We start from the raw sequence: 13497 nt of genomic DNA on the forward strand, positions 1-13497 counted from the left end.
AGAGTGGCTAAGGATCATCTTGCCAATGCAGGGGAGATGGGTTCTGTCTCTGGTCTGGAAAGATCCCATGTGCCACAGAGCAATTGAGCCTGTGCGCCACAACCAAGAGCCCTGGAGTCACAACTACTGAAGCCCGTGAGCACTAAGCCTGTGCTCTGCAACAAGAGAAGCCACTGCAATAAGAAGCCCATGCACCGCAACGAAAGTAGCCCATGCTCACTGCAACTAGAGGAAGTCCATGAGCAGCAATGAAGAGTCAGCACAACCAAAAATAAGAATAAATAAATAATTTTTTTTTATTTTAAAAAATGAATCAGTAACCGCTTGTGAGGCTGTAAGAGAAGCCTTTTGACTCTGTGCAGGAGAGCTGACATAATAACAGGTCTGATTAATATTCTTAGAAAGGCCTGCTGGCAAGACTGGCTTTGGCGGTTGTATAGGAACTTGGTTTCAGGGAGGGTTTCCACCATCCCTGAGTTGATAAGAATGGAGCAGGGCCTAAACTGTTTGTACAAACAATGTGATTCACACAGGACACCTGCTTCCCTTCAAAGAGTCCGGAACTTTGGTCCATGCCACACAGAGCCTCACACATGATCAACCCTAGTGAAAACCCTGGAGGCCAGGCTGTCACGAGTTTCTCTGGCCAGCAACACTCCCTGTATAGTGTCATGGCTCCCAGTTGGGGGAATCAGGGGGTCCTAGGTAACCCCCGGGACGGGACTCTTGGCAGCCTGAGCCTGCCCTGGCGCTTCATTCCCACATGACCCTTCCCTTTGCAGATTTTGCTCTGTCTCCTTTCATTGTGATAGAGTGGTGAGACACTATACGTGGGAACCTGTGAAGCTTCCTACTGAATCAGGGGGCCTCAGGGTGGTCTTGGGTACCCCCGACATGGTCTCTGACCGCAGAATCTCATGTCTTCTCTCAGCATCCATGAGATTATGGCAGGCTGACTTGTTACTTTGAAGTAAGAGAAGACATTTCACAGTTCTTGCTAGAGCCATCTCCTTATCTGTCTAGGAACACATGGCTTGCTCTGTGTGTGTGTGTGTGTGTGTGTAGGGGTGAATCCCAGGTCTAGGACACCTTGGGTATTATACACCCATCTTACTATGGAGTTGTTAGGGGCAGATCTAAACTAGTCCAAGCAGAAAACAAGACTCTTTCTTCTCCTCCGGTCACAGACCAAGAAAGACCATAACTCATGGCAGACACCTTGAAACCATGAGAGTTAACACAGAGAAAGTGGGACTCAGAAATTGGGCCTTGATGAATCTGCTAGGAGTACACGAAACAGCTGTTTTTGAAGTCAACTTGCCTCTGGGTTATGTTAAGATTCTTGAGTCAATAAATTCCTTTTATTGCTTAAGAGAGATGGTATCAGAAGGAGTCCTAACTGACACAGATCACGGTTGCTCCCAGAAAATGTCTCCATTCTAGTGCAGAGAACCAAGCCTCACCAGGACAGGATCCTTCTTTAGAGACCCTGAGAGTAACTCGATGTATACAATCAGTCTTTTGGTCGTCAACGATTTATAAGTGCAGAGTAGCAGATAGGAACTGCAGCTGGTACCATTTCAGGTAATTTCCAGCCTAGAGATGTCTCATGGCAGAGGGGCACATAGAAGACATGAACCTCCACTTGAAGTGATGATGTAACCATAGAAACATGAGCTAAAGCCCCAGCTGCGAGGACAGGAAGAGGAGGTATTTGACTTGGCGTGGGGGAGTAGGGGGGGATTCTGGGCCACTCTCAGATCTGTGCCCAGTGATAGGGATGCTGTTTATACCACACTTCCTGGTTCTACTTTTCCAGAGCTAGCCTTGCATGTGCAAACTTGGCCTCTACTTCCTCTCCTTGCACACTCTGGGGAGAAGCATTTGCGTGACACAAATAAACATTTTGCTTTGGTACCAGAACCCAAGTGACACAGATCAAACATCTTTCCAAAGAAAAGATTGGTGCAAAGGATATTTCAATTCATGACTATATTGACATAATATAAATGGTAACACATTTGAGACTATTGAGGTATAAACCTTTTCTGATTTAACATACTAAATGTTCGATCCATGTGTTGAATTTATCAACACGGAATCTATAATGTACAAAATAAATAGGGAACCCAATAGAACATGTTGTGTTGCAAATTACTGCTACTTATAACATGCTTGTTTAACTCTGTTCAGATAAAACAGCAAATATATATATACATATTTGGTGTAAGCCACAAATATAGAATTTGTACCAGTCTCACTGAATTAATTCTATCCAAACTGAAAATTTTACTACATTTTCCAGCAGATGCAACAGAAATCAATCACTTGAAAATAATCTCTACCCCCATTCTCATATTGTATTTTCTCCCTGTTGTTTAGTTGCTCAGTCATGTCCGACTCTCTTGCCAACCCATGGACTGTAGTCTGCCAAACTCCTCTGTCCATGGGATTTCCCAGGAAAGAATACTGCAGTGGGTTGCCATTTCCTTCTCCAAGGGATCTTCCCAATCCAGGGATCGAACCACGTCTCCTGCATTGGCAGGTGGGTTCTTTACTACTGAGCCCCCAAGGAAGCCCAAAAGTAGACTTCTCCCTAGCACAATACACAATATATTGTGTATGTGTTTCTTCATCTTTTGTCTGTCTCCCCACTAGATTGTAAACGCCCTGAGGGCAAAGCTTTGGTCTGATTCAGTGCTACAAGCCCAGCACCTAGAATTTAACATATAATAAGTACACAATAAATAAGTACTGAATGAATGAATGAACTTAAAACAGGCACACGTTGAGCTAATATAAAACACTGGATTCCACAACCTCATTTCATACACTGGCCCTACACGATAGGTCCTTTCTTCACACCTAACTCCTCCCCGACTCTGTGGGATAAGCCAACATCCTGGAGTTGCCCAGACTCCGGGTACCACTGGGTTTGGGCGCCATGACAGTTGCCATCCATTGAACACTCCCAGGTTGGTTTTGCCCAGACGACAGACTTGCACAGGTTGTGGGTGTGCAGCGGAAGTGAAGAGTTTGACAGGGAGAAGGAGGCTTATTCCAACGTCCCCCGGAACTGCTGCGCGTGCTGCTCCAGCTTCTTGGCTTCGGCCCGGAGGTGCTGCAGGGCGGCGGGGCTGGGGTGCTGGAGCACCGCGTGCTTGGTGGCCAGTGCTAGGTCCTTGAGCAGGCTGCAGAGGCAGCTGCTGCCCCGCAGGATCTCGTTGCGCACGTCCCGCTCCTGGGTCTCCCGGCATAGCCTGTCCACCAGCTTCTGCCCGACGGTGATGACCAGCTTGCTCTGCGTGATAAAGGTCTCGGGGGGTTGGCTGTTCTGGAGGCTGTTGTTCAGCACGCTGATGGCTTTGAAGAGCGCGCCAAAATAGAGGCGGCAATGTTCAGAAAGGCGGGTTTTCTTCTCAGGATTCTGCTGACTCAAAGGCTGGGGGACCAGGGAGCTAGGATTCTAGAGAAGGGGAAGAAGACGACAGATCAGAGATGTGAGCGACAGGCTGTGGTTGTCTCTCTTCTCCTGTTTTTGCTTAATTTGCAGACTTTTTATGAGAAAAAGCATAGTTTTGTTTGGGAAGCCCCATGTGCAGGTGCAACATTCTGCCTAACAAATTAATGTTAATTCAAAGCATGTTGTGTTGTTTAGTTGCTAAATCCTGTCCAACTCTTTTGTGACCCAATGGACTGTAGCCCGCTAGGCTCCTCTGTCCATGGGATTCTCCATGCAAGAATACTGGAGTGGGTTGCCATTTTCTCCTCCAGGAAATTTCCCAACCCAGGGATCAAATCCTGGGTCCTTGCCATCTCCTGCATTGACAGGAAGGTTCTTTACTGCTGAACCATCAGGGAAACCCTTTTTAAAGCTTCCTTGTAATCTTATATATTGTGTTATATATAATCATTCATATTAGATATACATAAAATTATATTCAGTCCTCCCAACGAACCATTAGAAACCCATTCTAAGAAACTTACTGACAATGACTAAATTTATACCTTTTTTTTGTTTTTTCTTTTTATGTGGATCCTTTTTTAACGTTTTATTGAATTTGTTACAATATTGCTTCTGCTTTACATTTTGGTTTTTTTTTTTTTTTTTTACCTCTAGGCATGTGGGAACTTAACTCCCCTTGCACTGGAAGGCAAAGTCTTAATCACTGGACCCCAGTGAAGTCCCCTAAATTTATAAATTTTAAAAAATACAGGAAAGTTGATGGTGAGATTTTAAAATTTACTCAGATAACAAGTTTTAAAGCATTTTTAAAAAATCCTTCCTAATTCCAGTATCAGAGGTAAACTTGAATCCCCCAAATTTCCAGAAGAAATCAAAATATACTGACCTATTTGCTTTAAGATTAAAATATTTCTTTTACTTGCTAGTTAAAGTTTCATTTAGAATTTTGTTTTCATGAATTTTATTTTCTGCAACGTGGCGCCAAAGCCTATTCACTAGTGAAAGATTCTCAGCATCAAATTTAGTGGCAGCCACCCCAGGTAACAATCAAAAGCCCCTTTGTTAGGTGATAGGTGAGGAGAACGAGTATCCCTGAAGAGAAGAGGTCACCTAGGGTTACTCAATTAGCAAAATAAAGATTGGAGGGCTGGACTTCCCTGGCAGTCCAGTGGTTAAGACACATTCCCAGTGGAGGGACTCGGGCTCCAATCCCTGGTCAGGGAGCTAGATCCCACATGCCACAACTAAAAATCCCACATGCCACAACTAAGACCTGGTGCAGCCAAATACATGAATAAATATTGAAAAAAAAGTTCTGGAGCTCTAAGCCGAGCCAGCAAGTCTGAAATTCTCATTCTTTGTTAAACGACACCCTTTTATCAATCTAAGATCTCAAAACTCACAGCTCAGAAGCACTCAGACTGCATTATGGTCTGACTGTGTCTCCCTAAAATTCATATCATGAAACTCTAACCCCTCAAGGTAAAGGTATTAGGAGATGGAGGCTTTGGGAGGTGGTGACTAGAATTAGGGCTTCCCCAGTGGTTCAAGGCCCCCAGGGTGGGGAGTTAGTGCTCTTATATGGGTCATGTGAGAGCTTGCTTCCCGCCTGTGTCCTCTGCCAGGTCTGAAGCCTGGGAGGGATCTCTCACCAGAACCTGACCATGCTGGCATCCTGATCTTAGACTCCTAGTCTCCAGGCCAGTGAGACATACATTTCTCTTGTTTGCAAGCCACCCAGACTATGGTACTTTGTTGTAGCAGCACAAACAAGGACAAGTGACAAAGAAAAGACTGGAGTGTTGGCTGTGGTAGACTCTTAGAGGGGCAGGAAGCATGAGAAGAATGCTTCAGAGGCTAGAAATGAGAAGCAACCATCTGGGGAATTGGAATGTTGGCATCTTAGCTTGAGAATACCACCTGTAGGTAAATAAACAATGTACTGTCTTTTATCCTGGGGTACTGGAAATCTCTGGAGGTATTCTTGGTTGTCACACTGATGAGGCAGCACCACAAGTTACCGGCAGTCAGGGGACTAGGGATACTCAATGATTCATCCCACATGATGGAGAATTGTCCGCCCAATGGTCAGTGGTCTCTCCACCCATACTAAGAAGCAGTCAGTCTAAAGTAGGGTATTTCCAAGTGTGGTTCTTGGACCACCACACCAGTCGCACCTGAGAACTTATTAGAAAAGAAAATTCTCAGGCCCTACCCTAGACTTACTGTATTCTGAACGCTGGGGTGGGACCCAGTTCTCTGGGTTTTAACAAGCCCTATAGGAAACTGTAACACACTCTCAAATTTGAGAACCGTTAGTCCAAGACAGACTTCATGTTGAATAAAATAGCATGAATTTTAGCAATGTGACAGGCCACTAAGCTTGGGGTTTGGAGTTTGCGGAACTAAGCATCAGAAGGCTTGGGTTATTATCCTAGCTGGCCTCTGAAAAGGCAACGATCTTATCCATATCACTGAATAGCTCTGTCCCTCCTTGCCTACCCTGATCCCCCAGCCAGAAAGTTGAGTGGGTTCACTGGTTCCCAGGCTTCAGTTATGCAAAGAAAACCTTCACATGCTATGAAGTTTCTACCTTCCTCTTGACTTTGGTTGGCTTCATCTTTGTCTTTAAACGATCCAGTTTTTACTTAAGTTAAAACTGTTTAAATTGGTAAATGGAAAACTAGTGTCATTTGCCAGCAATAGGAGGTAACCGATTATAATTAAGCACAATGATAACATCCTTGATTTTTTTTAAAAAAAGAACATCATATGTCAAAGAAGTGCTGAAGGTACACAAGCTTCAAACCAAAATGGTTTTTCTGTTGTAACTAGAAACATTAAAAGAGAATGTCAGACAGATGAACGGATAGAGGGTAGATCAAGTGTAGACACAATGAGAAGATGGTCACACACAAGCCAGGGAAAGAGATGCCTCAGAAGAAACAAACCTTGATTTTGGATTTCTAGCCTCCAGAATTGTGAGAACATAAATGTCTATTGTTTAAGCCAAAGGCAGGGGTTGGGGAAAAAAAGGATGTTGAAAAGAATAGTCAAAGGACCGTGTTCCACACTCGGGGGCTCACTGGGTTAGTTCATCTCCAGGGTTCCTTCTACTTTAAATAAGGAAGAACTATCACAAAACCAAGTCTCCTCCCACGTGGGTCAGTGCTGTGATGTTGAATTATTCACAGCAGATGTCTCTGGGGATAAAGCGTTTTAGTCAATCAGAAGGGTTGGAGAGTTAGTCAGCATCATCACTTACCTGTGTTTCTAAGTCGTTGTTTTCATCCAACCTTTGTTCCAAGATGGGCTTTTCTCTCTCTACCAGGAGAGGCAACTTCTGAAACATAAAATTCCTTCGAATTACCAACCAAAATGGTCTTTTAATCCACTTTTAAAACACTTTAAAACTTTAATCCACTTTAAAAACATTTCTTTTTACACTTTTGTTGAGGTTCTGCCTATGGTACCTTTTGCCAACAAAGGTGCTTTTAGCAGCTCAAGAGCGGAATTTTGCCTATCAACACAGCCTAATATAAGGACACAGAGTTTAACCAGAAAAGAAAAATATCTAAATGTCCAGCTTCTCTGGAGTGTGTTAAAGCTCTTGCACCATAAGGCATGTCAGCAGAAAACCCAAGACTGGGGCTGAAAACACCAGCTTATCGTGTGACACAGCCCCTGTTATCTGCTGCATCTCCTGCAACTTGCAATTCTTAAACTAAAGGTGTCTTACTATAGTGTCTCACCTCATGGAGGAAAGTATTTCTAAGAGTCACTAGAGTCTGGAGGCTGCTAGGACCATGGACAATTTGGAAGAGTGTTTATACTTCCTCTTCTGTTCCTAAGAAGCACACTGACAATGACTCAGTTTATAACTTTCCAAAGTGCAAGGAAACTTGATGGTGAGATTAAAAATTTTGCTCAAAGAACAGGTTTCAAAAGGTTTTCAGAATCCTTTCTTATCCTAGCATCAGAGGTAAGCCCCAAACCACAAAATGTCCAGAAGACATCCTGTTTGTCTTAGTATTAAAACACTTATCTTTCTTCTTACTAAGATCTCATACAGAATTTTACTTTCATGAATTTTATTTTCTGGAAAATAGAACTCATGCCTCCCCAAAGATGAAACGATAGATTCTCAGCATCTAGCTTATGGGTGACCACTCCAGATAAAAATGCAAAGTCACTTTATATTTTATTAATACCACATGGAACTCTGAACTCACCTGTTCACAAACATTTGTCCTATTCTTCTCTAATAGTTCAGGAGAGTGTTTGCTTTCTTTTTGCTTATGAAAAGGCGTGTTCCTTTGATAGGATTCAATCTCCCTTTGGGGAAGTTGGATGGGTTTGGCAAGCTTAAACTCTGCATTTGGGGTCAATTGCACAGGATCTTCCTTTTCACAGTTCAGCTTGAAAAGGAGCCTCCCATTGGCAATGATGATGGAGGTGAACCTCTTGACATCTTCCGGAACCATCCGTGCCACCTGGACAAATCTCTCCAGGTCATCCGGGCTGTTCTGGATTTTGTCAGTCACAAGGACTTCCAGGGACCAATTGCAGCTCTCCAGACTTTCCTTTGTTTCAAGCAGGATTTGGTAGGAGTTGGAGATCGTCTGTAGCTGATCCCTAATTCTGGCCTGAAGGTTACTGTTGGTGAGGTTGCATGTGGTCCCACAGACTCCTCGGGCAAAATCCAGGAATTCTCTCAAGGATTCCTCTGTGCGGTCAGCGGCCCTGCGGATTGCATCGATGTTGGCCTCCAGAGAGTCCCTAAACCTCCACTTCCTACTGACAAAGAGCATCAGGCCCCCGACAGAGTTGGCCACCTTATGCTGCAGAGCTGTGACTGTTTCTCTGGCCAAGTCCAGGTCCAAGGGGAGCTCTCTGGCTGACTCCTCTGAGAAGGAGCTGGACGAAGAGTCAGTGGATGTGGAGGAGCAGGAGGAAAGAATGCTGGCTCTACTGTCAGAGCTGGACACAGACGAGCTGTCTGGTTCAGGGGACAGTGATGCTGCCTGGCTGGGAAACCACAGGGAGTTATGGTCCGAGGAATTCTCTGAAGGCATGGTGGCTTTCCCTAGCTCTTTCTCAGCCTGGGGGTCCCTTGGCCTTGCTTTAGGGATGTCGTAAATGTTCGGCTTGGTGTTCTGCTGCTCCACTCGGGGGATCAGAAAACTTGAAGGAACCTTGTAGCTGACACCTTCATCCAAAGGGAATGCACCCTTGGCTGGTGGAAAGCTGTAAGAAGGAATTTCTGGAAGGCTGAGTTTTTTCTGCATGGACATGTTTTTCTGTGGGCGTGAATTGAGAGTCCCTGCTCTGCTGCTCGGAGGGCTGTGGAAGCTGGACATACACCTGGGGAGGGCATGATACCCCGATTTTTCCACAGAACTACTTGGAGATGCATTTCTTACATCAGCCTTTTCCAGAGACACTGGCGTGTCATAAATCCATTCCGATTTTTGAGGGCTTGGCAATGTGTTGCAGCCACCTCTCCTTAAGGCGATGCTTGATGTCGAGGGAATATTCTGCCTCTGTGAAGAACCACACAAAGTCACCCGTTATTTAGTTTAAGGAAAAGACAGGGGGAGTGACTCTGGAGATGCATGTGTATTACACGGAGGAGCCACCAAGCACTGGGCACTGTGCATCTTAAAAGCCTGATGGTCACGCCTCTGTTCAAGCTTCTGCAGTGGCTTCCCATCTCCGCCACCACTCAAGCCCTTCACAGTCTGGCTCCAGCCTCCTTTTGAGTCTCCTCGCTCTCTGCCTCTGCCACCACACCTGGCACTCCCCTCCTTCAAGGTCCAGCGACTCAGACTGCTTACCTTTCTCTGAACCAAAAATGCTCTCCTGCACGGCTATATTTAATTCTGTCCAAGCTGGTTCCTCTGTTCTCAGTGTCCACTCAACCCCTTGCTTTCCATCTAACAAACTCCTGTGCATCCCTCATGACACTGCTGTGAAGCCACCTTGGGCATGAGTGCGTGCTTGCTGAGTCACTTCAGTTGTGTCTCACTCTCTGCAACCCCATGGACTGTAGCCTGCCAGGCTCCTCTGTCCATGGGACTCTCCAGGCAAGAATATTGGAGTGGGTTGCCATGCCCTCTTCCAGGGGATCTTCCTGACCCAGGGAGAGAATGTCTCCCTCATTGGCAGGTGGGTTCTTTATCACTAGTGCCACCTGGAAAACCCACCTTGTGCATAGGTGTCTTTATTATATGCATGTGACAGAATCCATTGATAAGCATGGATTACAGATTTCAAGTTAAGTCACCTCCCCTCCATACAAATAAAAAGCTAGCTCAACGCAACATGTCTCCAAGGTAGATTGCAAGAAGAAGCATTTATCTCAAGTCTCCTGAGCTCTTGCTCTATGCCGAGCACTGTACCAGGTCTTTTGCAGGGATTATGTCAATTCATTGGGCTTCCCTGGTGGCTCAGAGGTTAAAGCATCTGCCTCCAATGTAGGAGACCCGGGTTTGATCCCTGGGTCGGGAAGATCCCCTGGAGAAGGAAATGGAAACCCACTCCAGTATTCTTGCCTGGAGAATCCCATGGACGGAGGAGCCTGGTAGGCTACAATCCACAAGGTCGCAAAGAGTCGGACACGACTGAGCGACTTCACTTCACTTCACACTTCACTTCATGTCAATTCTCACAGTAAGTTTGTAAAGAGAAACGGAGGCGTACAGAAGTCAAAGGATTTATCTAGACCACATGATTTGTCTGGTTCCTGAACACTGTCGCAGTTACAAGTTTTGCCTCCAGGGAAGTAAATTCTGTTATGAGGGATTTTCATTCCTAATTTTGACCAAGCAAACATTTCCCAGAGCTGATTTAGGTTTGCACAGTCTCAGATCTCAGTGCCGATCATACTTACGTTTGTTTGGCTGGCCGGGGGACCCAGTGCTGCCTTTTGGGGGCTGGGAGGGATATCATATAGCTGCTGCATGCCTGGCTCCTGGGAAAAGACCATGAAGAAGGTCAGCTTGGAATTCTCCTTCCTGGTGGCTACACATCACAAACCATCTCAAAACTGGTGTTTTGTTTTTTTTCTCTAAGTAAAAACACAAATCATTGAAGACTGAGGCTTTCAGTCATGATGGCACAAGTGTGTGCTGTTCTGAGTACATTTTCAACAACGGGCTCTGTGTTTTAACAAAAGGCACCTTCTCAATCAAAGGTGGGGACAAACTATAGAGAGAATTAGCTGCAGTTGTCTGAGTTAAAAACAGCAGTTCATTTCCTTCTGTAAGTTCACCCTAAGATTGAATTAAAGAAGACTAAATATAAGATTGGAATTTACTATGTCTTTTTTCTTTCTTGTTTTTCCCAATAGGAATTTTCCTGTGCTTATGACTCATGTATTAATCCCGCAAATATTTACTAAGTGCCTACTAATGACTAGCCACTGAGCTAAGTGACATATGTACACCCAGTGATGACCAAAAGACATAGCACCTCTAGAGATAATAGACATTTGTGGGGGAGGTGCAACAATTAGGGAATACATAAATTAGGACGTGAAAAATAGGTTCCATATTCCAAGGTAAGGTGAAAGAGCACCAGAACAGGTTTTGCAAAGAAAGAGAAAAGAAGCTGAAATTTGGAGAGGGTTTTTGTTTTGGGTTTTTTTTTTTAGCCGCATATCATAACTTGTGGGATCTTATTTCCCCGACCAGGGATTGAACCCGGGCCCTCAGCAGTGAGAGTCCTAAGCACTGGGCCACCAGGGAATTCCCAAGAGGGGTTTCTTTGGAGAGAGTCAGGCCGTGAGTATCCTCCAAGTCTCCTCCTTTCACTTTATAGGCAGGGGGAAGTTTGGTACTGCCTGCTCTGAACATTAAATTCCTCCACCGAGACTTCTTACTACCTGTAAGTGACCAGGAAGTCACCCAACCAGCCTAAATTTTTATTTTGACTGGAGCTGTGGCTCTCAGCCCTGGCTGAGCTTGAGAACAACCTGGGAGCTTTAAAATTCCTACTGCCTGGGTCCCACCCCATATCTCAAACCTCAGAGTCTCTGGGCGTGGTTCCAGGAAGCAGGCATGGCTGAAGCATCCAGCCCATTCCCCTTTGCTTGGTGGGCAGGGGAGAGCATGGCCATGGGGCAGTTCTGATGGGCTAAGAAGTGAGTGAAGTTGTTTTCTGTTACAGGAAGTATGTCTTACAAAACTGATGTACCAGTTACATTCACGTAAGATTAAAAAAAAACCAAAAACTCTGAAATTTCCTCCCCAAGAGATAATCAGTGCTAAGATAACCAACAATAATGTTAAGACTATGACGTATATCCTTCGTGATACTATTACTTTTAAAACGTGCAGATGAAAAAAAAAAAAAGTGCAGATATGTGTATATATAGTCTTCCCCGGTGGCTCAGAGGTTAAAGCGTCTGCCTCCAATGCGGGAGACCCAGGTTCGATCCCTGGGTCGGGAAGATCCCCTGGAGAAGGAAATGGCAACTCACTCCAGTATTCTTGCCTGGAGAATCCCATGGACGGAGGAGCCTGGTAGGCTACAGTCTTCGGGGTTGCAAAGAGTCGGACATGACTGAGTGACTTCACTATCGCTATCTATATATTGTTGTGTTAGTCACTCAATTGTGTCCTACTCTTTGTGACCCCATGGACTGTAGCTGACGAGGCTTCTCTGTCCGTGGGATTCTCCAGGCCAGAAAACTGGAGTGGGTTGCCAATCCTTTCTCCAGTGTGTATATAAGCATGGACATAAAGTATTACAAATGAGAAGTAAAAAATTTTTAAATATTCAGAATTCAAATAGTAGTAATATTCTTCTGAGGATGTCTGGGTTCCCTGGGCACAAAGCTAGTTTCTGAGTGGTGATGGGTCCCTTGGAGTCAGAACTGAAGCTCCAAAGATCTCTCAATGGTAAAACTGAAATGCAAGTTCAGCGTAATGCTGAGTGCCCACGATTTGGATAGAGAAAAAGGAGAGGAGCAGGGCCATGGATGAGGCTCACCTTCAGGGTTGGTGGGCACCAGCTCTGGGAAGGCACGTCGTACACCTGGCAAGCCAGAGCTGGTAATGAGGTCCGAGCAGGTCTGGGAATCATGAAGACAGCCTTGGGGAGAAAAAGAACAGAGAGAAAGAAATGTTACCACCGCATCCATGGACCGCAAAACAGCAAAGGCAGCACTAACATGCTAGGACATTCTCTGGGCACCTCTCATTGGAGACCATTTACTCTGAGATTGGAGACAGCAGGACGCTGGTGGGGAGGTCCGTGATGGAGGGCAGTCTTCCTCACCATGTGGATCAGCCTCATCTGGGAAGTGGGTTGGAAATGCAGATTCCTGGGCCCTGTGTGCATTGCACAGAATCTCTGAGTCTTGACGGAGAGCCTGGGAAACTGCAGTATCGTCAGGGCCCTCAGGTGATTCTGATGTTCTCAGAATTTTACTTATGGAGCTGACTTTGTGGGTCACACTTGCCCAAGAGACAACCTACAGCCTATGGTGGGACTTTCCTTGGTTTGGAATTGTAGGTGGAAAGAAGCCAGTTCAGAAATGCCCAGTGTTTTCTTGGAAAATGTAGATGGGAACTAAGGAACATGTTTTTGAGAAACATGGTTTTGAAAGGAAACTCTAGTTCAAGTACTAGAGGGTCTACAAGCAATTTAAACTTAAAAGCAGATTTCATCAGGAAATCTGATCTTTTTACTTGAAATACAAAAGATTACCCTTTCTGAATTTAAACCAAATCAAATATCTTCTTTGTATGGTCTTTTTTTTTTTTTTTTTTTTTTTTTTTAGAGAGGCCAGTGTATTATAATAAGGAAGTTGGAATAAAAAGTAAAACAAAGCTCAAGATCGTGGTTACCCTGGGGGGAAGTGGCTGGGAGAGGTGGGAGGGGGCTTCTGGGGTGCTGGTTTCACTGTGTTTCTGGATTCCGATACTAATGACTGAACTATGAGGATCTAGAGGTTAAACTTCAATAAAACATTAATAGATAGTATCAGCCACAGAGTCAGGTGAACTAGATCAAGAGCATGCCAA

General features: G+C 45.0%; 1 protein-coding gene and 1 non-coding gene across 2 annotated transcripts in view; one reads left to right on the forward strand and one right to left on the reverse strand.

The window, feature by feature from the left end:
* Window positions 1–2806: 2806 nt before the first annotated feature.
* CASS4 (Cas scaffold protein family member 4) overlaps window positions 2807–13497 on the reverse strand; it is a 35313-nt gene continuing 24622 nt past the window's right edge. The window contains exons 3-7 of the mRNA XM_065919707.1: window positions 12461–12562; window positions 10359–10439; window positions 7699–9009; window positions 6732–6809; window positions 2807–3466 (exon numbers count right to left, since the gene is read on the reverse strand). Of these exons, the coding sequence (XP_065775779.1) occupies window positions 3056–3466; window positions 6732–6809; window positions 7699–9009; window positions 10359–10439; window positions 12461–12562 (1983 nt within the window). The 3' untranslated portion in view covers window positions 2807–3055. The remainder of the gene's footprint in view (window positions 3467–6731; window positions 6810–7698; window positions 9010–10358; window positions 10440–12460; window positions 12563–13497) is intronic.
* On the forward strand, window positions 11847–11919 carry TRNAW-CCA (transfer RNA tryptophan (anticodon CCA)). The gene has a single exon. It is a non-coding gene; the product is annotated as a tRNA-Trp (tRNA).

Source organism: Muntiacus reevesi, chromosome 2 (genome assembly GCF_963930625.1).
Source record: "Muntiacus reevesi chromosome 2, mMunRee1.1, whole genome shotgun sequence".
NCBI lineage: Eukaryota > Metazoa > Chordata > Mammalia > Artiodactyla > Cervidae > Muntiacus > Muntiacus reevesi.